General features: G+C 38.6%; 1 protein-coding gene across 4 annotated transcripts in view; it reads right to left on the reverse strand.

Annotated features, from left to right (window-relative positions):
- The window catches only part of CDC42 (cell division cycle 42), a 48,486-nt gene that overhangs the window by 11,669 nt on the left and 10,747 nt on the right, over positions 1 to 26,070 (reverse strand). For 3 of the 4 annotated variants that reach the window (XM_028090772.2, XM_088022573.1, XM_088022575.1), the window contains 2 exons: positions 5,633 to 5,787; positions 3,074 to 3,146 (listed from right to left, as the gene is read on the reverse strand). In XM_028090772.2, coding sequence (XP_027946573.1) covers positions 3,074 to 3,146; positions 5,633 to 5,737 — 178 coding nt within the window. In that variant the 5' untranslated portion in view covers positions 5,738 to 5,787. Of the gene's footprint in view, positions 1 to 3,073; positions 3,147 to 5,342; positions 5,373 to 5,632; positions 5,788 to 26,070 lie in introns of those variants that run through there. The other variant, XM_088022574.1, reaches the window with a different exon arrangement.

Here is a 26,070-nt window from a genome sequence, read left to right on the forward strand (position 1 = left end):
TAAAATAAAATAAAAATTAAAAAAGTAAGTGGGCTCTACCCCCAACCTGGGACTTAAACTACCTTGAGGCTTAAACAACCCTGAGATCAAGAGTCATGCTCCACTGACTAAGCCAGCCAGGTATCCACCTATCTCTGATCTTAAATGGTATTAAATAAATCTGTCAGAGTTGCAGCCAGCACCTCCCAAACCTACATAAGCCATTAGCTTTGTTTAGAGACTTTGTATGAGAAGTATAGTTTCCCCTTGTCAGTTTTTGTTTCACACTGAAAAAAAAAAGAATTGTAGCCAGAGGTGAGATAGGAATGCTATAAAGAGAATTCAGAACAAAATGACAAAAATTAGGGGAAAATGACAGCAGATTAGGGGTGCCTGGGTGGCTCAGTCGTTAAGCGTCTGCCTTTGGTTCAGGTCATGATCCCAGGGTCCTGGGATGGAGCGGCGTTATCAGGCTCCTGGCTCAGCAGGGAGCCTGCTTCTCCCTCTCCCTCTGCCTCTGCCCCTGCTCATGCTCTCTCTCTCTGTATCTGTGTCTCAAATGAATAAATAAAATCTTTATAAATAATAAATAAATAAATAAAAATAAATAAATAAATAAATAAATAAATAAATAAATAAATAAAGTCAGCAGATTAAATACAACCAAACAGTCCGAGGCCATCTCAGTGGGGATGAAAGCTTTAGCAGAAAGAAAACTAAGTTAATGGCATGACTTGAACCAGGGACAGGGACTCTGAGATTAAGGCGTCTGCAGAAGGATACAAGTCTCCCCTTAAGTGTATCAAAAACAGAGACTCACTATGGATGCCTACTGCCCCAACTGTCCAATGCTTGTCAAAAAAGGAAAAAAACTCTGGCTTATAGTAACCTCAACAATGAAGATGGAAACCCCCCAACTTGCCTGGGCTGGTAAAATCATTTCCTTAGTGAATGTTTTTTAACCCCTAGAAAGATTCAGAATCTAATATAAAGATGAAATAAATCAAATACTATTATTGTTAATTTTCAGTTACATTTAGGAATAATCTATCCTTATTTAACACCCAGTGCCTATAATATTTAAAATAATCTGCCATATTAAAGAACATGATAAGATTTGTTCTCTGATTCCAATTTAAAATGTGTAACTGAGTAACTGATCTTAACCTTGGGGCTTTTTTGCTGAAAAATGTTAAGAATTTTATAAAGGTTATAAATAATACTGTTTATGATAAATTAAAACATAAATACATGAAATCCTAACTTATCAGGCTAACTGAGGCTATGTATATAAAAGCCTGGGAATGCTTCACTTGTCAGGTCAAACAAACTGAATTAAAACAGAAAACTGAATATATTAAATTTATAAATGCAGTTTAAAGTGCCAGAAGATATTTAACACAGTTGTAAATGAGGCTGATTGGGATTCAAGTCTTGTCAACATAAGCTAAATAAACCAATATTCATCAAAGGACCCTCGGCCACCTTGAGAATGATTTCTTAAAAGTGACTACTGTAATAAAAAACTTACTAAGTTGTACAACTAAATTTAAAGGCTTACCCACTCCAAAACTAAATACTGAAGAGATATAAAATATGTCCATACAAAGATTTGTATACAAATGTGCACAGCACCACTATTCACAAAAGCTTAAAACTGGAACCCAAATGTCCGTCAACTTGTAGACAGATAACCAAATTGTGCTAGATTCACAGTATGGACTACTACACAGCAATCAGAAAAAACTACTGACACATACAAATAGATGAATCTCAAAAACATGATGCTAAGTGAAAGAAATCAAGCACAAAAGACTACATATTATAGGATTCCATTTATATGAAATTCTAAAAGAGCAAAACCACAATGATAGAAAGCAAAGCTGTGGCTGCCTGGGGCCAAATCAAAAAGGGATTCTTAAAGAGCACAAGGACATTTTTTAGGTGATAGACATTGATTATGGTGGAGGTTACATGACTATCTAGTCAGTAAAATTAATCAAACTGAACACTTAAAATGACTGAATTCTATTCTATTTTACTTCCCTAAAGCTAAAAGAACAAAATACTGATTAAATACTGATTTGAAATTTAAAAATAAAATTTAAAATTAATTTTCAACCCCAAGAGGCCATAAATTATCTTTTTTCTGCATATAAATTGCCTCCAAGGGTACACATAAACACAGGAAAATCCCTCACCTATCATGAAGTACAGGTCATTATTTTTTCTATTTTCCAAGTTTCCTCCAATACACCATTACACTTATAATTCTTAATTCATAAACATTTTAAAGGCCTAAACCACCATTAGAAAGCCACTGATCTCTAAAATGAACTGCTTACTACTGTCCTACTTCCTCTCCATTTCACCTTCCCAACTAAATCTAGACAGTTCCTCAAAATGAGCAGTGTAACATACTCCATAAGAGCAGTATGTCAGCTGGCGGACAGGGAGAGAGTAACTCATAAAAAGTGAAGCACTTAAAATTCCTAAATACGAAAAGGTTACCTTTACTGAAATTTTCTTTTGGCTAATTAAGCTGATAATAACAGAGACTGCAGAGAGAGAGAAGTCAGAAATTCAGACGCACAGCCACTGCTAAAACAATGAGGAAATAACACTGAGGAATTGGGTATACTTAAGGAAGAAAGCAATTTATTCCTTTAATTTCAAAAGCTGACCACAAATGTCAATGTGAGCTAGGTATTGGTTCATGTTCAAAGCATTTTCAGATGTAGTATAAAATAACAAATTATCTCTATAAGAAGCATATATTATACAGACACAAATCCTAAATAAGCTTTCAAATTTCAGAGAGTGATAATACAGCCCTCCTAATATACTCTGCTCTCACCCTACTTTATTTCCTTCCACACTACCCACCCAAGGAACTCCAAACTCCTATTGCGACTCCAGGTCTGGGACTGCCTCTTGAGTCAAGCATCAGCCATCATAATATTCAATCCTACTAAGTATTAACAAAAGGCAAGTGGTTTGCTAATATGCTAGTTTCCCAAAATGTCCACAAAAAAAGACAACCAGCAACTTTAATAGTTATAGACTTAAAACACAAAAGACATCAAGTTTTCACCTGCAGTATCAAAAAGTCCAAGAGTATATGGCTCTCCACCAATCATAACTGTGACTGCATAGTTGTCAAAAACCTAAAAACATAAAAATACAACATCGTTAGTGTGCAAAGGGATGGTCAAAATGGGCTAGGACAACTCTTAAGTAAAGGCAGTATTTCTTCCCTAAAACTTAATCCTCTCTTAGTCATATGGTTCTTATATACACCAACCTTGCCAACTAAACCCTTGCATGAACTAAATGATTCTTGGGAAAAAGTGACAGGGGATGTGTTCTGGGAGGTCCGCTCTACCCCAGCAGCATGGATTAAAAGCCACAAAAAAGCTAGAGGTGTCACAGAAGCAGAGTCCCTGAGCTATACAAAACGATCCTCTTCAAGTTTAAAACTTTGAGACAATAAGTTTATAGTTTACCTTAATGCTCAATCTGATTTCTAAGAAATTAATTCTTCACAGACCATTTCATTTTAATCTAGAATTTAAATATCCTAGATCGATGATAATCTTCTTCCTTTCAGGGTTCAAGACAAGAAGCACCTTGTTACAAACAAGCCCATTAGAAAGAGAAATAAAGGGAACCCTCGAAGTCAAGGAGGTGTCCAAAACAAGAGTGGGAGATTATTTGTTGAGATTTCATGAATAAAACTTATGTTACTGGATACAAATCACATGACCGAAGAGATCTTCTGTGACTAGATGCTTTTATTTGCGAATACTGTAAAACCCATGATGAACTCAGTATATACTAATATTGGTTGTGCTAAATCATTTGTGAAAATGGGAGGTAATGGCGCTAAATGGAAAAAGACCCAACACAATGGGTTCCTCTGAATTGAAAATGAAAAGCAATCTTTCCAACTAGAAGAATGTTACATTTTCAGATCAGCCCAGCTTCATCTAACTTTCTGGCTCAGGCTTTAATGGATTGTTTAAATGTAAACAAGAGTGGAAGCAAGGGCATGGGGTAGTTAAAGGAAAGTCAGTTCCTGATAAGAACAAGAAAGGGGCACCTGGGTGGCTCAGTCAGTTAAGCATCTGCCTTCGGCTCAGGTTATGATCCCGGGGTTCTGGGATGAAGACCCGCTCCCTGCTTGGCAGGGAGTCTGCGTCTCCCTCTCCCCCTCTGCCCCCTGCTCATGCTCTATCTCAAATAAATATTAAAAAAAAAAAGAACAAGGAAAATTATAATGAATGTGGTTAAGCTCTCAACCACATAGATTATTTTTTTAAGTCATACCTAACCCTCTTTCAGAGACCCACATACAAACACATATATGAAACACCCGCTAGCCCCCCTTAAATAGAACACCTCATGACCAAAGTCATAACACAGACTCAAATCATGTTTACAAGAAAATAACTTTAATGCAGACTGAAATGCCAAAATTCCGATAGCTCTCCTCTGAAACAAGATTCATGTATCTCTGAAAGTCCCCTAAAAGTCCTTCACAACCTCAGAACTTTTCACTTACCATGTCCCCAAATGGGCCAACACAAAAATATGATTTTAGATTTAATTATACCTTCAAATTCTCCCCCTCCAAGAAACCTAACCTTCCTGCTTCCTACAGCCTTGGCCTACCTCAATCACTTAGTCTGCTTTGGGTTATTACAGATTGTCAATTCTAATTAAACATAATTACCAAACCCTTAACCTGTATTCACCCTCTTAACAATGTTCATGTTCATTAAGATTAACCTAAAGTAACATTTTCTTCCTTTTTACTTCCAAACAATACTAATCCCATATTAATTATATATACGTTCTTCATAACTCCTAAAATAACTCAACAGAGGTGGTCACTGCTGCAAGCCAGACCAACCCTAGCTCGGCCTGCATCACCGAAAGAACATCTGTGTTTAACGTAATTATACCACGGGGTTGGATCACCCAACTTGGGACAAACAGTGGATCCCCAAACACATTCTTTCACAAGTGAGTGTTACTCTAACTCTTCTCTCTCACTTCATTATCTTTATTATTCCCATTTTCCCTCTACTCTTCTAAGGAGCTGATAAAAAGCATTTGTGGGAGAGGACACCCAAAGGCTTCTGCTAATGTTCTCATAACAAAAACGGGTCTCTGCCCGTAAAAACCTATTTGGAGCTCCATTACTGCTAAGACAACAGCTCTATGAGATCCTCTTCTATCCCCTAAGGAGAGTAAGTGGAAACACATACTACTTTCTCTGAAGTTACAAGACCCCAAAAAGCATCCCAGACCTCCAAACACTGATGACTCATTGGTCAAGTTATCAAGAAAAAGGTCACCTCATTCCAAGCCATGGAGCATACTTCTCCAAACTGAGACCACCACTCTTTAGAATCTTGTCTATTGGAGTTTGGTCTCCCAGCACTTCTTGCATACCCTTGTATCACCCTTCTGACTCTTCACTGATTCTTCAGCTGTTAATTTTAAAGTGTGTATGATTTACCCATGAGAAGATCTTTAAAAACAGGACACAAAGGCAAACAACAGAAAAATTTCAGTACACACATAGTTTTCAAAAGATTTCCAAATAGAATACATTTCACTAACAGATGGAAGCCTTTATACTTACAGTTGGTACATACTCAGATGGAAATTTGTTTGTTGTGTAGGATATCAGAAGACATGTTTTACCAACGGCACCATCGCCCACAACAACACACTTAATTGTCTGCATTGCTGAAACAGTTTTGTATCCACTTTAAATATTTCAAATTCGATGATGACCTACAAAAAGATGAAGGATATTTGTTTCATTTGTAGTGATATATTTTTTTTTCTTCTACTAGCAGGAGATTCACTCATTCAGAGCAAGAACAGAACTAGCACCATAACTACTGTGGTTGAAAGAAACTAAAAAGAGAAATAGTGACTAGCTCAAAGTCACAAAAACAAGTAAGAGTCAATTTTCTAAGTTTCTGATCCCTGGCTGTTTTCAACGTGTTTTTTTAAAAGTCCAAAGTAGTGTATTTCTATAATGAGGTGCGGGGCACCTGGGTAGTTTAGTCAGTTAAAAATGTGTCTGACTCTTGATTTTGGCTCAGGTCATGATCTCAAAGTTGTGAGATCAAGCCCTGTGTCGGGCTCTGGGCTGACTGTGCAGCCTGCTTGGGATTTTCTCTCTCCCTCTCTCTCTGCCCCTCCCCCACTGCACATGTGCTCTAATAAAAAAATTAAAAATAAAAAAAGAAAGAGAAGAGGCTATTTCAGAATGAATCCCATGTAGTGTGCCAAGTATGACGGTGTGAAACTTTTCCTTCAGTTGTATGTGCACACATTTGTACATACACGTTGTATGTGTCCTAGACTGCAATACAGAAGTCACTGATTTAAAGAAATGTCCATTTATCCAATCTTAGAGCTATAATTACTCAGGTTGGTTATAGCTACAGAGCACCACCACCAACCCCTTGTAACAAAAGAGCAATATGAGGAATTGGACAAAGATCAGGGTGATCCCTGGTCTCAGCAGCTATTTTGACACCAGGTTGCCTAGTTACTAACTCAATATTCATGGCATGGAGAGGCCAAAACCATACATTTTTATAATAAAGAGTCAGATAACTCTAAAGCACACTGACTTATAAGCAGATATAATTAGTTTCTCTTATTATAGTCCTCCACTCTAAGAAGCTATTGACTACAAATGCACCAAAGATTTATTATATTTCATCAGTTCAGAGATGCTTGCTTTTACATTTAAACATCTCTAAAATCAGGACGCCTGAGTGACTCAGTTGGTTAAGCCTCTGCCTTTGGCTCAGGTCATGATCCCAGGATCCTGGGATGGAGCCCCACATTGGGCTCCCTGCTCTGTGGAGAGTCTGCTTCTCCCTCTCCCTCAGCCCATCCTCCTTAATGTGTGCCCCCCAATAAATAAAATCTTTTATAAATAAATAAACTTCTCTAAAATCAGAACATGTCTTTACCGTAGGATTCTTAAAATCATTAGCAGTCATTTTTTCCCCACATTTTGACATCTAAGAAATCAGAATAAATGGCATCTTAGAATCAATGAAAACTTTTTTTTTAAAAGATTTATTTATCTTAGAGAGTTAAGAGTGTGCATGCAGGGGAGGGGCAGAGGAAGAGGGAGAGATCCCTCAAGCAGACTCCCCACTGACCACAGAGCCCAACACAGGGCTCAATCCCAGGACCCTGAAATCATGACCTGAGCTGAAACCAAGAACCAGACGCCCAACCAACTGAGCCATCAATGAAAACTTTTTCCAGAAAAGTTTTCCTGGAAGAATAAAAAAGAAACACCATGCCCTGTATACCTACATTTTAAGATAAAGCCCTATCTCAATTAGAATTCTGAAGGGGTTGCAATTTCTTGTTGGCTAGAGCCGCCACCTTATTAAACATAAAAATGTCAGAACCACCTAACTGGGCTGGATGCCATGCCTACTTTGTCCTACAGTACCCATCACAACTCTTAATCATAATGAGTTATAAATGCCTGTTAACATCTCTGTACATATATTAGGAGTGACTTAGAAAATACACACTCTCTCATTCCGCATCAAAATCATCCTGATTGTACTTCTCTTTATTTAACCTCCTTTTATCTTGTTCCTTCCCTTTTCCTTATAATGCACTAAAGAAGCACTCATACTAATACAGCATTAAAGGTTAAAGATCTTAATCCCTAAACTAAATCAAAATTATTTATCAAAATAATTAAGCACACTGAGTACTAATTATACAGAATTACTCCTAAAGAATGTCTTTTACATAATAATAAAGATGAGGAAAAACTTTCTTCTCAGGGTTCCTGAATCTACCGCTGAAAAAAAGCATAATGTTCTGGAAAAAAAAAAATAATAAGGTCTTCTGTAGAATTTCTTTTCAATTCACAGTGAAGAAAAGAAAGGTAAGCAGAGAGTTCTGATCATTCTACAGAATATTTTCCAGGTGCCTACAAATCTATTTCAAGTTCAGTTCTTACACCTTCTATTTCTCCTATTATTACTGCCAGGTGATTTTATGTATAGTTTAATCATAAACACTGGGCAGAAAGTAATGGTTGACCACTGTGGCAGAGACTGCTAGTGGTCTGCCAATTCTTCCTTTCTTCTTTGGTAACAGAATTTTCACTTAAGCATATGGTCCCCAATAAAGACAGACTACATTTCCTAAAGTCCTCTGCAGCTGGACTGTGACCACTGTGATTAATGGAGTGGAAATGATGGATGCAACTTTCAGGACTAGCCTTAAAAGCAAGGGGAACAGTCTCCCTGTTCCAACCTGTAGGATGGAAGGCAGACATGATGATGACAGCTGAAGCAGTCATACTGAACCACAAGACACAAATTACATGTTAAGGATGAGTAACACAATAGGAAGGGCCAGCCCTGGATTGCCTCCAGGACTCTTAACACAAGAAAGAAACTTCTCTTTCATTAAAGTCCCTAGTATTTTGGATTTCTCTGTTACAGCAGCAGAACTAATATCCTAACTACTATATTTCATAGACTCTAAGAAGCCAATGATTTTTAAATACATCCTAAATTTAGAAGTGTTAAATGTGGGAGAAAAGTGTCTTAGAATCATTGAAATTCTAGTAATATCTATCAAGTAACTTTACAGTAAAGCTGACCACCTTTGAGACTGTCTCAAAAACACCTAAGATAAAGGTTCCTTCTAAATTTTAATTGTGGTTGAAATCAAATTAATTGCCACCATAACTATGAAGCTCCTTATCTTCATTCTATATCTGGTATTCACTTTTAAGACTTACAACCCATATTAACAAGCAAATACAAAATCAACAGGCCACTTAAAGCTTGAAACTTCTAGTGGAGGAAGAGCCACTGTTTCTCAAAATTTTTTTTTTAATTTTATTTATTTATTTGAGAGAGAGGGAATGAGAGACAGAGAGCACGAGAGGGAAGAGGGTCAGAGGGAGAAGCAGACTCCCTGCCAAGCAGGGAGCCCAACGCGGGACTCGATCCCGGGACTCCAGGATCATGACCTGAGCCGAAGGCAGTCGCTTAACCAACTGAGCCACCCAGGCGCCCTGTTTCTCAAAATTTTCATTAAGATTCCCTAGGGAATAAGAAAGAAGAAACTGAGAACAAAAAGTTCCCATGATCAGAGCTATGAATATGACTGCCTCATGTGTGAAATAACAACTATGACAAGCTGTGATGGACAAGGCTGGAGCTAGTCTAAAACATTCCAAAGAAGAGCTTTCATTAATAACTGTATTTAAAAAGAATAATTTAAATCTGATTCACACTAAATTCCCTTTTTTATATATTATAAATATATTTGAAAATTCCACCAAAATTAGCTGTCTTCAGCAGCCCATTCACAAATAGCAGTCTTAGAATACTGGTTCTTTCTGTGGAAACCTTAAATGTAGTACCTCTCTCTGATACCAGCAAGAATAAGGAAGTGTTAATGAGATCATTCTTGGGGTACCTGGGTGGCTCAGTCAGTTAAGTGCCCAACTCTTGGTTTCCACCCAGGTCATGATCTCATGGATTGTGAAATCGAGCCCTAAGATGGGATCCGTGCTCCACTAGGAGTCTGCCTGAAGATTCTCTCCTTCTGCCTCATCCCCCTGTCTGTCTCTCTCTCTGTCTCAAATACATAAATCTTTAAAAAGAGAGAGAGAGAGATCATTCTGGCCACCAGGAAACTTCCAACTGTAAAGTAAAACATATGGATACAACACAATTTGTACTAGAAAAATCTACAATGTAAGTTTAGGAAAAAAGGTAACACTATTTCAAATGGGCTCACAAATCTCTCAGCATTTTTTTTTTTTAAGTAGGCTCCACTCCCAGCATACCCAGGGCTTAAACTCACGACCCTGAGATCAAGACCCAAGCCTAGATCAAGAGTCAGACACACAACCGACTGAGTCACCCAGCTGTCTCCTCTCTCTGCATTCTTAAGCACAAATTCATTAAAACTAAATGACAAACTTTCTGAGGGCAATCTTTACGATTTTCCAATGGAAGGTAACAGATTCATGTAACAGAGATGTGCTCTGCATATAGTGTGGCTAGATCACTGAACAAACATTACTACTTTGAGATCTTTTAGAAGTCTGTATCTTTTCCTGTCCCAGCAGAAGAAACAGTCCCCAAGCCAACTGGGCCCTTCTCTGTGTGACCTGCCTAAAAAGTTGGAAAGAATATCCAAAATACATAAACTTCATTTATAAGTAATAGTAATTTTCTTAACTTTGAAGTCAGGAAAACTGGGTTTTAATCTCTGCTCTGCACTTACTAGTGACCCGGGCAAGGTTCTTAACCTCTTTTTGCCTTAATGTTGTCATTTGTAAAACAGAACTAATTATGTCAACACCTTGCACAGTTGTTATAAAGATTAAATATAAAAGGACCTCACAGCACATACTCAATACACATAAATTCATCTACCAAGTGTGCTAGTTAAATCGATCCTACTTCACACCTATTTTCATCCAAGTGGGTCAAAACTTACACTGGTGGATTAGTACCTAATCGAAACTTTTCACACTCTGCACATAATCGGTATGCCAAAAACGTAAGTTAAAATTAACTGAATGTATCTATTTAGCTAATGAAGCACACACAAAAATAAATGAAACAAGAAACCCACCCAAATATTTCTTCACCTGAAGACTTCTGTATTATTTCTTTTTATAGTTCCTGTATCTTATTTCTGTATTTCACAGAGTAGTTCCTAAAAATAAGTAACCTAACAGGTGTTAACAAAATAATTTAGTATGAGAACAGAGCCGATCACTATTGTTAAATGACGAATTAAATGTTTTTAGTTTAAAATCATCACTGCCTACATGTTTGAATTCAGCCTCTAAATCAGCAACTCCAAAATTATCAGACCCCCAGAATTACCTGGAATGGGTTTAACAATTCAGATTCCCAGACCTTCACCCCAAATCTAATAAATCAGAACTCAACACTCTCTACATGATCCTAACGTAAAATGAAGCTTGAGAACTACTATCTTACATGATCGCAAGACAAGGAATACCAGTTAACACAAGAATCTAAGCTAAGATAAACATTACTGGCATTTTAGATCACCTAGAAGTGAATTTCCTCAAGTAGAATCAAAATTACCAACATGAAATAGCTGTATCAACCAGGCATTTTACATATTTAGTAATGAAAAACTCACGTTAGATATTGAGAGAGCATGAACCAAGATACTTCAGAGGTGCTTCAATTACTAGTTTAACCTAAGTGTTCTCAAATAAGAATAACAGGAGCAAATACTTATATAGCACTTACAATGTGCTATATACTGTTCTACACATATTACACATTTTTGTACATTTCATCCTCTGAACAACCGTACGAAGTATATACTATATTATCCCTGTTTTGCAGGTAAGAAAAGTGAAGCTCAGTAAAGTTAAGCAGGCCAAGATTACTCAGCCAGTTAATGAATTTAAACCCAAGCGGTATGACTGCCAAGCCCCTGCTCTAAAACACCATAATAGTCACTACCTCTCCTGAGAAGTGACAGTGATTAAAAACAAACATGATCGGGCGCCTGGGTGGCTCAGTTGGTTAAGCGACTGCCTTCGGCTCAGGTCATGATCCTGGAATCCAGGGATCGGGTCCCGCATCGGGCTCCCTGCTCGGCGAGGGGCCTGCTTCTCCCTCAAACCCTCCCTGCTCTCATGTACTCTCTCTCTTTCTCACTCTCTCAAAATAAATAAATAAATCTTTAAAAAAAAAAAAAAAACATGATCAGTGCAAATGGAGTGGCAAGTATGTACCTATGACAGCTGCCAGCACTGGGAAGAGGAAGGGAGAGGAGGAAGCAAGAAACAGGAGCTAAGTTCATTTCCTATTTCTTCACCCTGCAGACAACTACGAGATTTTATTAGGAGAAGGGAAGAAGAATTAGTAAGACAGAGTTTGCTCTTCTTCTTTCTATAGTCCCATAAATCTTTCATTTCTCAGGCTTCCTGACCTAAGCTCAGCAACCTGTCAGAAACTGGTTTTGGGTCCCCTGTTAAAAGCATTGGTTCAACAAGTCAGGAACAGACAGATGTTGGCGAGGATGCGGAGAAAGGGGAACCCTCCTACACTGTTGGTGGGAATGCAAGCTGGTGCAGCCGCTCTGGAAAACAGTATGGAGGTTCCTCAAAAAGTTGAAAACAGAGCTACCCTACGACCCAGCAATTGCACTACTGGGTATTTACCCCAAAGATACAAATGTAGTGATCCAAAGGGGCATGTGCACCCCAATGTTCATAGCATCAATGTCCACAATAGCCACAATATGGAAAGAGCCTAGATGTCCACCAACAGATGAACGGATAAAGAAGATGTGGTGTGTGTGTGTGTGTGTGTGTGTGTGTGTGTGTGTGTGTGTGTATGAATTTTATTGGAAGATAAAATTGTGTGTGTATATATATACACACATACACATACACACACACACAATGGAATATTATGCAGCCATGAAAAAATGAAATCTTGCCGTTTGCAACGATGTGGATGGAACTAGAGGGTATTATGCTAAGCAAAATAAGTCAAACAGAGAAAGACAATTATCATATGATCTCACTGGTATGTGGAATTTGAGAAACAAGGCAGAGGATCATAGGGGAAGGAAGGGGAAAATGAAACAAGAGGAAACCAGAGAGGGAGAAAAACCATAAGAGGCTCTTAATCTCAGGAAACAAACTGAGGGTTGCTGGAGTGGAGCAGGGTGGGAGGGATGGGGTGGCTGGGTGATGGATACTGGGGAGGGTATGTGCTATGGTGAGTGCTGTGAATTGTGTAAAACTGATGAATCACAGACCTGTACCCATGAACAAATAATACATTATATGTTAATTTAAAAAAAAAAGCATTGGTTCAAGAGTCAGACTGGGTCTGCCACTCTATGTGACCTTAGGCAAGTTACATAACTTCTCTGTGGTTGTTTTCCCTTCTCTAAAAATGAAATAGTAAGACCTTCTTCATAGAGTATGTTGATTAATACATGTAAGGAATTTAGAACAGTGCCTGGCATACAGTAAATGCTTACTAAATGTTAGCTATAACTCTTGAATGATTAAAGGCACTTTTAAGTCAATATAAATTTTAAAACATCAACAATTCCAACCCACTTAGAAAAGAGCACGTAAATTTTTTTATTTCCAAAATAATTATAGTACTCATTGTTCTACAAAGGTAGTGAAACTTAGCTGTAACTACAAAGGTAGTCGAGTTGCAATTTAATTAAGACTATTCTACAAAAGCATTTGACATGTATTAAAAAGTCAGCAGATCTTGACCAACAGATGGGGAGGGAGCAAGCAACCAGGGAAAAAGACTTTGGCTTTGCAACACATACAATGCCAGCTTCAGCAACATGGAAATAACTAGGCCAGACATGTCTGTATCCTATGTTAGCTTCCTTTTTAAAAAATGTCAAATCACTATAGCAGCAAAAAGGCTATGTAGTACCAATTATCGTTTTGCTATCCAGAGTGGCTAGAAAAGTTATTTTACATCAATAACTAAACACTCTCTCTAATACTGAAGTTCAATCACACCAGCACTTAGAACTGGGGCTGGGCAACTTTAAGCATAAAAAGGGAGTGTGCCAATCATAAGCAAAATAAATTGTGAAATAAGAGGTATCTTCCACATTCCTTCCCAGTACCCACAGTTTCACCACACAGCGACACCAAAACCTGTCTCCTAGGTTCTTAAATGCTTTAGAGGTCCAATTCCCTGTTGAGAATCTCAGAACTACAGCCCCTTTAAGTTTTCTGGAGTCCTTGAGCTCTAAATTTAAAGAAGCCATGGAACCCTTTCTGCATTATCATTATTACTGGCTGGCTGCCCACTAAACTCCACCAGACAATCCAGCTCCTAGGGAAAAGATCTTTATGGGGGGAAAGGAGGCTCCTAGCTAGATGCCCCAAGCCCAGTGGTTCATTCTAGGCATAAAGCACAAACAGTGCATGAAAAGATTTGAAGATTAAGTTTTGCTAATAATGAGCATCTTTCATAAAAAATGTATATTCTCAGATTATAAAACTATGTCAAATATTAATGGTAAACAACGTGAATGAAAAGCAAGTTCAAAAAGGGAAAAAGATAAAAGAAAGAAAGAGAAAGAGAGAGAGAAAGAAAGAAAAGCAAGTAAATTTTTTGGTAATTTCACTGTGGTAAAAATAAGTTTTGGTCTTTCTCCTGGGTTCCTGGTACAGAGCTCCTAAAACCCCTGGAATTTCCTAGATGATAGGAATGTCTTTTGTCTTTCATAATGACCCCTTCCAACACAGAAGGTTTATGCTAATGTAACTTAGGGCCACATTAGGGTGGGGCCCCCAGGCAGCTTTGGGAAGGGACTGCTCACCAGAAAGACCAAGTGATTAAAGGCCTTGTAAGTTTACCAACCTCAGGAAGGGGCACTGAGAAGCCCACTGGAGATTGAGCTCTGTGAAAACTCTTTAACAAAGAGATCTGGAGCAAGGTGGTGAACACAAGTTGGTGAACACAAGCATGTGGAGGAAGAGTGTGCCATGCCTAGGAAGGACACAGAAGATTTGTGCCCCAACTCCACCCCACCCCTTGTCCTATACATCTCTTCCATTTGAACTACTGAGCTGTACCCTTAACAATAAATGAGTAAATATATTTTCTTGAGTTCTGTGAGTCATTCTAGTGAACTGTCAAACCTGAGGGGGGTCAGGGGAACAGGCTAGGCAGAAGGGTAGACAGCCTGAGCACCTCATTCACAACTGGTTCCTGAAATGGAAGCAGTCTTGGGGGATAAACTGTGGGGTCTGGACTCACTCTTAGAGTCAGTGTCAGAATTGAACTGACAGAAGTGGTATCAGAAAAAAAGACACTGTTTTCACACTAATGTGAAATACACCAAAAATAATACTGTTTTCATTCTAAATACATTTCTCCCCGAAGTAACCCATTTTCATACCTATGATACAGAAAGAAGAGGTACTACACACAACAAGACAAATAGTGACCCTGAATTTCATAAGCCTTCCTTACCTATCTAATGGTGTGGCTGCAGGATTAGACATAACAAACAAAATCAGCACCACTTGTCTCTCAATCTAATCCAGTCACTTCAGAGAATACTTTATATAACCTTTTGCTGTAAATTATAGCAGCACACACAAAGCGTAATTTTTTAAAACATCTGCCCATGTGATTAAGTAACCCAAAACAAAGTACTCAAAACTACAGAGATGTATCCCATGCATTCACGTGTATGCAGGTGTTCTAACTCATCATTTTGTTTGGTTCTCCTATTACACCTCCATCATAATTACCTTTCTCCCCCACAACAAACAATACACTATAAAAGGAATGTTTTTAAACCTTGAAATAAATGTTAAGCTTCAAACAAAATTTAAGAGATTAATTATATCAGTTCACCCAATGTTACATAAAAGAACCAAAATATAAATAATAAATTTTTTTTTAGAATTGAACTTAACGCCATCATTTTGCAGATATTCTGGCCTAAAAGCAAAGGACTTACCCCAAAACCAGATTGTTAACACCCATGTATCCTGATATTCTTTTCCAACTCTTCAGACTTCAAGCAAATAAAGAACAAACCACATAAAGACTGTTCTTTTTGAACTTTATAACTTGTTTTCAGAGTCCTTAGTAAACAGCAAATAATCTTAGAAAACTTTGGCATTCATTCAAAACCCAAAGCAATACAGCTACTGCTCAAAGTTATTTGCCCTAATAAAAATCCAAAAGAAGGGTCGCCTGGGTGGCTCAGTCGGTTGAGCGTCTGCCTTCGGCTCAGGTCATGATCCCAGGGTCCTGGGATTGAGTCCCGCATCGGGCTCCCTGCTCAGCGGAGAGCCTACTTCTCGCTCTCCCTCTGCCTGCTGCTCTGCCTACTTTGTGCCCTCTATCTCTCTGTCAAATAAATAAATAAAATCTTAAAAAAAAAAATCCTGGGCGCCTGGGTGGCTCAGTTGGTTGGGCAGCTGATCCTGGAGTCCCGGGATCGAGTCCCGCATCGGGCTCCTTGCTCAGCAGGGAGTCTGCTTCTCCCTCTGACCCTCTTCCCTCTCATGATCTCTATCTCTCATTCTCTCTCTCTCAAATAAATAAAATCTTAAAAAAATTTTTTAATAAAAATAAATAAATAAAAATCCAAAAGAAGCTTAATACGATCAGCAGTATGCCTCAGTTTTCAGTAAGTGTTATCCATTCCATTTGAAAAATAAAATTAGAATTCTGTAAAATATCTTTCAATTACTAAAAAGTAGACAACCCTGTGTTGGTAAAGACAGTCCCTTGTGGGTCCCTTAGGCTCCTATACATCTGGCTGGGTATGCTAAGAAATACAAGGTCCTGACCACCCACCCAGGCCACACTGTAGAGTTATGTTTGCAGGAAATGACCTGGAAAAATACAGTAATGTCTCCCTCTAGGACAAAGAGCAGGCTTACTTCCTGCTTGCTATTAAACAGCTCAAGCTCAACTTGAGCTCCTCAGCTGTGACACAAACCCACTGCATCTCCCAACTGAAGTCTTAGGGGCAAAGAGAAGCAATACAGACACTGATCTGCTGCTGGCTGTGCCTTTAGTAATTAAATTCTTTGTCTCTGACCCAGGAGTCTCATGTCTTCAGCCAGCATCCATAAAACAGTATCAGGCTAACATATTAGCCTGTAAGGAGAGTAAAATAAAATCCCAGACCTATTTACTTGATTGAGCTTTGTGAGACATCATCATTTTGTTGTGATTAAGTGTTTTTTTCTAAAGATTTTATTTATTTATTTGAGAGAGACAGAATGAAAGAGAGCACGAGAGGGAAGAGGGTCAGAGGGAGAAGCAGACTCCCTGCTGAGCAGGGAGCCCGATGTGGGACTCGATCCCAGGACTCCAGGATCATGACCTGAGCCGAAGGCAGTCGCTTAACCAACTGAGCCACCCAGGCGCCCTGAATTTAAGTTTTGTATGTAAGTGATATAGTTTAGTTTCTTACACTAATTACTAGATACACAGTCTTATATTTTATTCATTACTCAAATTTTTTCTTTATAGAAAATCCTCCTGAAATAATCTTAAAGTTTTTTTCCACCTTCTCCTGCTCAGTCCCAAGCCAGCTAGCACATCTTCTCTAGAAATAGGATGTTTTAGTTTGTTTACGGTTCCATCTTCTAGGTGTCTATTCTAACAGGAAGAAATTAGTGAAGGCCAGAATCCTACCATCAAGAAAGGGGGTAAGGTAAGCAAGGTGGTTCCTCATAGTGAGGATATAAAAATGAGGGAAATTATGTATTATTAATTTGTTTTGCTTTAAAGTAATAAGGCTAATAAAATTTTTAGCTTTAAAAAAAATACCTTACTTTGTTCTCTTCTATCCTTGAAAAGCTGTGAATAACATTTTCCCCAAAAATCCCACTTATTCACCCCTAGAATTAAGTCATTACAGAAATCTAAAGGACAAGGTCTTCATGGTATGTGTCCAAAAGCCCTGTTGCTTTTCTCTTGATTTTTGACCCAAGACTGGTGCATATATGCATAATTGGTAGATATTTTACCAAAAAACCGTCAAAAAAAAAAAAATCAGAGAAATAGACCCACGCGGAATGTAAGTGGTAACAGCACTACTACAGCTTTTCACTGCTGTGGGGGCTTCTCCCCTAAATGTACTTTTCAGATCGTGCATAAAACAAAAGTACTTTTGGGTTTTTGACAAATAGCATCTCAAGTTCTCTGTGCATAGATCACTCCCACAGAATGGCTGCAAAACTCCTAGTATCTCCAGGTGCCAAATAAGTGCATTAATATAGGGGCACCTGGGTGGTTCAGTCGGTTAACGGTCCAACTCTTTATTTCGGCTCAGGTCATGATCAGATTGACAGTGTGGAGCCTGCTTGGGATTCTCGCTCTCCCTCTCTGCCCCACCTCCTACCCCCCACCCCCCCACCCTCCCCCCGCCACTTCCCCATACATGCACACACTCTCTCTCAAAAAAAAAAGCATTAATAAATACAGAGTGTCAGATGGCAAATATTAACCACTCTAAAGCAATTATTCAAATTCCTCCATTTTCTGCCACTTGTGAAAGAAACTGATACATGTGAAATCACAAACTACATAAGAGAAAAAGGTTCTATGGGTCCTCGGGTTGACAAAAATGATGAGTTCTATGGCTCCTCAGGGTGACAAAGATGAAGCCACTGTAAGGGGAAAAAGTGCTTGAGAGCAGCACTCATAAAGTAAAAGATTACAAGTCTACATGGTAAAAGATGATTTCCACAGTACTAGAAGTTTGTTGTGTCAGCTTCATTTATGAAAATGACTTCATTCCAAAATGTCTGATCCAATAAGAACGTCAAGTCCTTATTTTTACTATATTGAGTTTTCCTTCCTCAAACTGGCAAAAACAAAGGGATATTAACCAGAGTGATCATCTTATATTATAGTGACCAAAAAAAAAGTTTGAAAATCCAATTAGCAAATATTTAAATAAGATACATAATTTTTAAATTTAACATTTCCAAAAAATTTGGTAAAACTGAAGAGTATGTAATAATGTATAAGAGTACTATTTAATTAGAAGAGAACTGAAATTACAATGAGATTTTCCCTCAAAATATTCAAGATTTGTAAATTTGGGAAGGGAGGAGGGGGACATCCAAAATTTGTTCTCCAACAAAACAGCATCAGCAGGTAAAACTACAGAAGTTGTTCCATAGATCATACATTCACAAGGCATTATTTGCTTAACTGTGAGAAAGCCTCTGGGTTTGTTCTCTGTAACGAGAACCACTTCACAGTGTAAACAGGTACTAGTAGTATTGTGTTCAACTTACAATTCCAGGAGGAAAGGCATAACTTGACAAAAAAAATTTTTTTGGATCCTAAGGTCATGTGCAATAACACAAACTTTTGATAACAGTCTTGATCTACTTTTCCACAGAGAAGGGGACTTCACTTAAAACACCTAATACGTGCCATCATTGTCCTATACATAGCCATATCCCCCCTCTGCCTGGGAACAAAGTTCATGTCCTCTTGGGGCAACAGCCCTAAGTGGAGTATCCAGACGATAAACAATAAGTAACACCTATACCACCACCACCACCCCCAAACACACAGACTCTTCCTTTGTAACAATACTGACACCCTCACATGCAATTTTCCCATTCTGGTCTCTTAATCAAGGGCAATATCATTCTCTGCTCTTAAGAAAGGGCAAGGAAATATTAAACACATTCAAAGTTCCCCTCAGTTTCATGCAAAGGAACGGATAACTGGGCTCCTGGCTGGATCAGTTGGTAGAACATGAGACTCCTGATCTCAGGATTGTGAGTTCAAGCCCCACGTTGGGTGTAGAGATTACTTAAAAACAAATCTTTAAAAAACAACAACAACAAAAGAACTGATAACTAAAGATAAGGGCATTTTGCTTATCCCAAATCTCAAATGTGAGTTTGTCATAGTTCTGAGGTCTAGACAGAGAAAAAAACAGGGAAAAAACAGGACCAAAATTGTTTAACCAGCTTCCATGCATCTTATTCTGCCCATCTAATCAATTGCCAATTGCCTGGTACTATTTAAATTATCCATTCATCTGTTGAAGGGCAACTCGGCTCTTTCCACAGTTTGGCTATTGCGGACATTGCTGCTATGAACATTGGGGTGCATATGGCCCTTCTTTTCACTACATCTGTGTCTTTGGGGTAAATACCCAGGGGTGCAATTGCTGGGTCATAGGGTAGCTCTATTTTTAATTTTCTGAGGCACCTCCACACTGTTTTCCAAAGTGGCTACACCAACTTGCATTCCCACCAACAGTGTAAGAGGGTTCCCCTTTCTCCACAACCTCTCCAACATTTGTTGTTTCTTGCCTTGTCAGTTTTTGCCATTCTAACTGGTGTAAGGTGGTATCTCAGTGTGGTTTTGATTTGAATTTCCCTGATGGCTAATGATGAACATTTTTTCATGTGTCTGTTAGCCATTTGTATGTCTTCTTTGGAGAAGTGTCTGTTCATGTCCTCTGCCCATTTTTTGACTTTACTATTTGTTTTTTTGGGTGTTAAGTTTGAGAAGTTCTTTACAGATCATGGATACCAGCCCTTTATCTGTAGTGTCATTTGCAAGTATCTTCTCCCATTCTGTGGGTTGCCTCTTTGTTTTGTTGACTGTTTCCTTTGTTGTGCAGCTTTTTATCTTGATGATGTCCCAAAAGTTCATTTTTGCGTTTGTTTCACTAGCCTTTGGAGATGTATCTTGAAAGAAGTTGCTGTGGCTGATGTCAAACATTCAACAGATGTCATTCAACAGATGAATGGATAAAGAAGATGTGGTCCATATATACAATGGAATATTACTCAGCCATCAGAAAGGATGAATATCCAACTTTTACATCAACATGGATGGGACTGGAGATTATGCTAAGTGAAATAAGTTAAGCAGAGAAAGTCAATTATCATATGGTTTCACTTATCTGTGGAACATAAGGAATAGCCTGGAGGACATTAGGAGAAGGAAGGGGAAAATGAAGGGGGGGGGAATTGGAGCGAGAGATGAACCATGAGAGACTATGGACTCTGAGAAACAAACTGAGGGTTCTAGAGGGGAGAGGGGTGGGGGGATGGGTCAGCCCGGTGATGGGTATTAAGGAGGGCACGTACTGCATGGAGCACTGGGTGTTATACGAAAACAATGAATCGTGAATCACTACATCAAAAACTAATGATGTACTGTATGGTGACTAACATAATAAAATAAAATTAAAAAAAAATAATAGTAAAATAAATTATCCTATATGGTTTGTACTTATTTCAAAGTCCAAGCCTTTATTCACATCATCTCTAAATCCCGGATGTCTGGCCTTACAACTCCTCTTATTTCTATCCTAGCTTTCCACCCCCAGGTCCTACCTTATCTGAGACACCTTCCCTAACTATTAAAACTGCCCCCAATCTCTGAACCCCCATGGCAAGGCCCTTCTTAGTCCTTAGATCTCATTTCATACTCGCTCCTCTTCACTTCCCATGCTCTAACTACACAGGCTTCTTTCTATTCCTCCAATATGCCCTGTCCTTCCTGCAGGTCTTTATACTTGCCAGTACTGTTCCCCCTGCTCTTAAAGCTGCTGACTTCTGCGGATCTCAGCTCAAATCATCCTCTTCTCAGAAAAGCCTTCCCTGAGCACCCTATCCCCAGTAATATCCAGCTTCCTCCCTCCTTACTTCTCTCATATTACCCTGTTTATTTCCTTTATAGTATGGTCATAATCTATAATTATCTTGTTTGTTATACTGCAGTAAAGGAGACATAAAAAATAAGGAAATCTTTATAAAGGTAGGGACTCTGCTGTGTTGCCAGAATACAGTTCAATACTGAACACACAACAGGCACTCACCAAACAAATGAATCACACAACTCAGTACTGGATCATGCTCGTTTTATTCACGTGTTTATTCTAATAGATTTTAAGCTCTCTGAAAAACTAAGCTTGCACTTCCCAAGGGACCTAATGCAGTACTGACCTTATATTAAGGGGAAAAAAATTTTTTTAATTAAAAAAAAAACTTTTAAAAATCTTGCTAAAGTTAATAACATGAAAAAAGCATGGGATTTCTAAAGACAAGCAAATATAGGTTCAAATCTTAGCTCCACTTCAGTATGTGTGATCCCAGCAAGTCACTTCACTTGTACACCGTAAGTTTCTCATCTACGGAGTAACATCTAACTTACAAAACCGCCATAAAGATAAACGATGTATAGGGGTGCCTGGGTGGATCAGTCGTTAAGCGTCTGCCTTCAGCTCGGGTCCTGATCCCAGGGTCCTGGGATGGAGCCCCGCATCGGACTCCCTGCTCAGCGGGGAGCCAGCTTCTCCCTCTGCCCGCCGCTCCCCCCTGCTTGTGTTCCTTCTCTCACTGTGTCTCTCTCTGTCAAATAAATAAATAAAATCTTAAAAAAAATAATAATAAAAGGAAATGATGTATATAAAGCAACTAATATATCACTTGGCACAGAATAAACACCTAATATGGCATTCTCATCCCCAACTAAAACTTGCAAAAACCAAAATGGCCCTAACATAAAGATCAGAACTACAACTGTTAAATGAAAGCATCGAAACACTATAAATAAGAGGAAACTCAGAAAAATCCTCACTTCTCCTTGACAGGCTTATTTTCTAAATTAATCCTTTCTAAAATCCCCATACTCTGATCTTGAACAGTTTAAATGTCATGTCTGTAGTCAGAGGATTCGGAATCTTACAGTAAGGGTTGTAATCCGACTCTATTTTAAGAAGAGATAAATTAACATAAGTTAATTCTACAAGTATTTATCAGGTCTCTAATATGCTCAAGGAAGACAATCTACTTGTCTAGCACAGAGCAGTTGTCAAGCACAGAGGCTTTCAAGTCAAGCAGCCCTGAACTCATATTCCCCTTCTTGTGCAACTTTGGGCAAGCTAGTCAACCCCTCTTAAACTGTTTCTCCAGGGGCGCCTGGGTGGCTCAGTCGGTTGAGGCTGAGGCTCGTCTGCCTTCGGCTCAGGTCATGATCTCAGGGTTCTGGGATAGAGCCCCATGTCAGGCTCTCTGCTCTGCAGGGACTCTGCTTCTGCCTCTGCCCCTCACCCATCTCATGCTCTCTCTCTCTCAAATAAATAAAATTAAATTTAAAAAAAAAAGACTTTGTTTCTCCATCCATAAAACAGAAATAGTATTAAGATCATAGGTTGTAAGAATTAACTGAGTTACTCTTCTGTACAGCACTTAACACTCAAATATGAGCTCTTTTTTATCATTGTAAAGTAACTCAAATGAGCAATCAATTTAGAATCTGATTATCTAGACAATCTTGTATAGGGGTTGTCTTTATACTCCATCAAAGTGCTAGGTGAAAGCCAATCATGTACTCTTCAAAACAAAATCTGGTTTTAGATTAGGACATAATACACAAGGCAAATTTTTGCTTTCAAATCAACAGAAAAATAAGAAACAAGGCTTCCCCATCTGGGGCAACACCTACCAAATTTAACATGTACATTCTTTGACCCTGCAACTCCATTTCTCCAAGTATGCAAAGAGGTAAGCATAAGGATATTTACCACAGCCTTGCTTACAGGAACAAAAACAAGAGACTACCTACATGTGAACTAACAGACGACTGGTAAGTTATAACAAAGGAATATTACACAACTATTAAAAAGAATGAACCATAGTGCCTGTTATAGACAAAACTGTGCCCCGCCCCAGAATGTTTATGTTGAAGTCCTAACCCCCAGTACCTCGGAATATCTGACAGTATTTGGACACAGAGCCTTTAAAGAAGTAATTAAGGTAAAATGAAGTCATATGGGTGGGCCCTAACCCAACATGGCTGGTATCCTTATAAGGAGATTAGTACACAGAAAAAGAGGGAAGATCAGATGAAGACACTAAGTCAGCTATCTATAGGGACGCCTGGGTGGCTCAGCACTGGGCTCCCTGCTCCATGGGAAGCCTGCTTCTCCCTCTCCCACTTCCACTGCTTGTGTTCCTCTCTCGCTGTCTCTGTCAAATAAATAAAATCTTTTAAAAAAAAATTAAAATAAATAAATAAATGTCAGCTACCTATAAGCCAAGAGAGAAGCCTTCAGAAGAAACTAGACCTGTCAACACCTTGATCTTGGGCTTCTAACCTCCAGGACTATCAGGAAATAAATTTCTACTATTTAAATCATCTAGTCTTTGTTATGGCAGCCCTAAGCAAACTAAACAGTGCCAACATGGAAGACCCCCAAAATGTATTAAGTTTTTAAATGCAGGGGCGCCTGGGTGACTCAGTTGTTTAGCATCTGCCTTGGGCTCAGGTCATGATCCCAGGGTCCTGGGATCACATCCCGCATCAGGCTCCCCTGCTCAGCGAGGAGCCTGCTTCTCCCTCTCCTTCTATGTGCTGCTCCCCCTACTTGTGCTCACTCTGTCAAATAAATAAATAAAATCTTTAAAAAAAAAGTTTTTAAAATGCAAAGTACATGGGGCATCTGGGTGGCTCAGTCAGGTAAGCATCCGACTCTTGATTTTGGCTCAGGGTCGTGGGATCAAGCCCCACATCAGGCTCCATACTTGGTGGGGAGTCCGCTTGAGATTCTCTCTCTCCCTTCTCCATCTGTCCCTCTTAAAACATTTGTATTCCCCTTTAAAAAAATAATTCCACTTTAGACAATTTATCCAAAATGAATAGTTTATCAAGAAACAACAGAATGTTATTTACAGTAAAACAGTTAATGCAAGAGACAAGTGATTAAGTAATAATATACACAGGATGAAATGCTATACATATTAAAAATAGTTGTTAAGACTACCAACATGATAACATGGTATTATTAAAAACTATTATTGGGGCACCTGGGTGGCTCAATCAGTCAGGCGTCTGCCTTCAGCTCAGGTCAAGATCCCAGAGTTGTGGGATCGAGCCCCATGTCAAGCTCCCCGCTCAGTGGGGAGCCTGCTTCTCCCTCTGCCCCCCTCCCTCCACTCATGCTCTCTCTCTCTCTCTCAAATATTAAAAACAAACATATATTATCACTAATTGTTAAAATTCTGAGTTCTCATGTGTTTAAAAAAAAATGCAAAAGGCGTTAAACAGTAGCTATGTTGGGCATGTGTGTGGGGGTCAGCTAAAGAACAAGACCCAAGCACCTAACAGATCTTATCCAATCTTCCCTCCATCAGGACACAAGTTGGGACTTAAGAGCATGTTACAATAGGCTTCTGTTCTTCCAAGAAACAACTCTATTAACTGTAAGTCAGCAAGATATTTAAGTGCCTGTTATAGCACTACATTGGGTAAGACAGAAACCCTGCCTTTAAAAAGGCCTTCAAAACATTTCAATAATGTACTGAATGCCTACTCTGTGCCAAATACTATGCCAAACAGCTTTACATACATCATATATCACATCATATATTTTACTGGTTATATAAAGCATTACAGGGGAACACAGTTATAGTAGTCTTGCTAAAAAATTACACTATAACTACAAGTGCCACAGATTTTCAAGAGTAATGATAAATATGGGAGAGTGGTCTAGAACAATATGAGAATAAACCTCTAGTTAAATGGAATATGAGCAGAAAGAGTACAAGTAGTGCCAACCTGCAAAGTGAAAGAACCAAAAAAAACTGGCTAAGTCCAAGTCATAAAGACTCTGAAAGCTTAGCAGAGGAGTTTTCATTTAACCTGGATAGGAAACTCATGAAGAACAGCTTTGTTTTAAACTATCAATCTTGTACCTGTATCCTAAGATGGACTGTCAAAGGTAACAAGATAAAGTAACTCAGCTAAGAAATTACTTTAATAATGAAGGATATGCACTAGGGTAGAAGCACGGAAAAAAAGAGTAGAAATAGTTGATGGGTTTGGGAGTGGAGGATGGGTTTAGGAAGATGGCAAATTATGAGGAAGTTTTTTAGTTTAGAAAATTAGAGGACTGGTTTGTACCCACAAATGGAGAAGTTAGAAGAAAAAACCTTAAGGTCAGGTTATATGTTCTTAAAGCCCTCTTGTAAGAAAACACACAATAGCCTTTTCACAATCGGTACACAGTAATTTGGTCCTAAGTCTTATCAAGGATGAAATCATGTGCCAGCCTGTATCAGAAATCCCACATACAAGCACACATTTGCAGCAAAAAATAAGTCACTATATTACCAAGGCAACATACACTGTAATATGAATGACAAGCTGAGAAACTAACTTTCCTTTGAAAAATTACCAAGTGAGATGCCAACTACAAAACTAACCATGACTTCCTTTGTTACATCTGATGAGGCAGAGGTACCTTCATTCAGATTCTCATACAATCTGTCTTACAAACCGCAAGCCATATTTTAAAAGAAGATTACCAAGACTCTAAATCAAAAGTCTACCAATTTCGATGCAGAATTTATTGTTAATGGAGTGAACTCTGACAGAAGCATTCAACCATATACTTCAAGGCATAGTTTGACAAAAATAATAAGAGCGGCTGTAACATTGGCACCAAAGTCCGTGTCAGTTTGGTTGCACAGAT

Source organism: Eumetopias jubatus, unplaced genomic scaffold (assembly GCF_037043125.1).
Source record: "Eumetopias jubatus isolate StellerSeaLion01/CBP00866 unplaced genomic scaffold, mEumJub1_p1.0 scaffold_4, whole genome shotgun sequence".
Classification (NCBI taxonomy): Eukaryota; Metazoa; Chordata; class Mammalia; order Carnivora; family Otariidae; genus Eumetopias; species Eumetopias jubatus.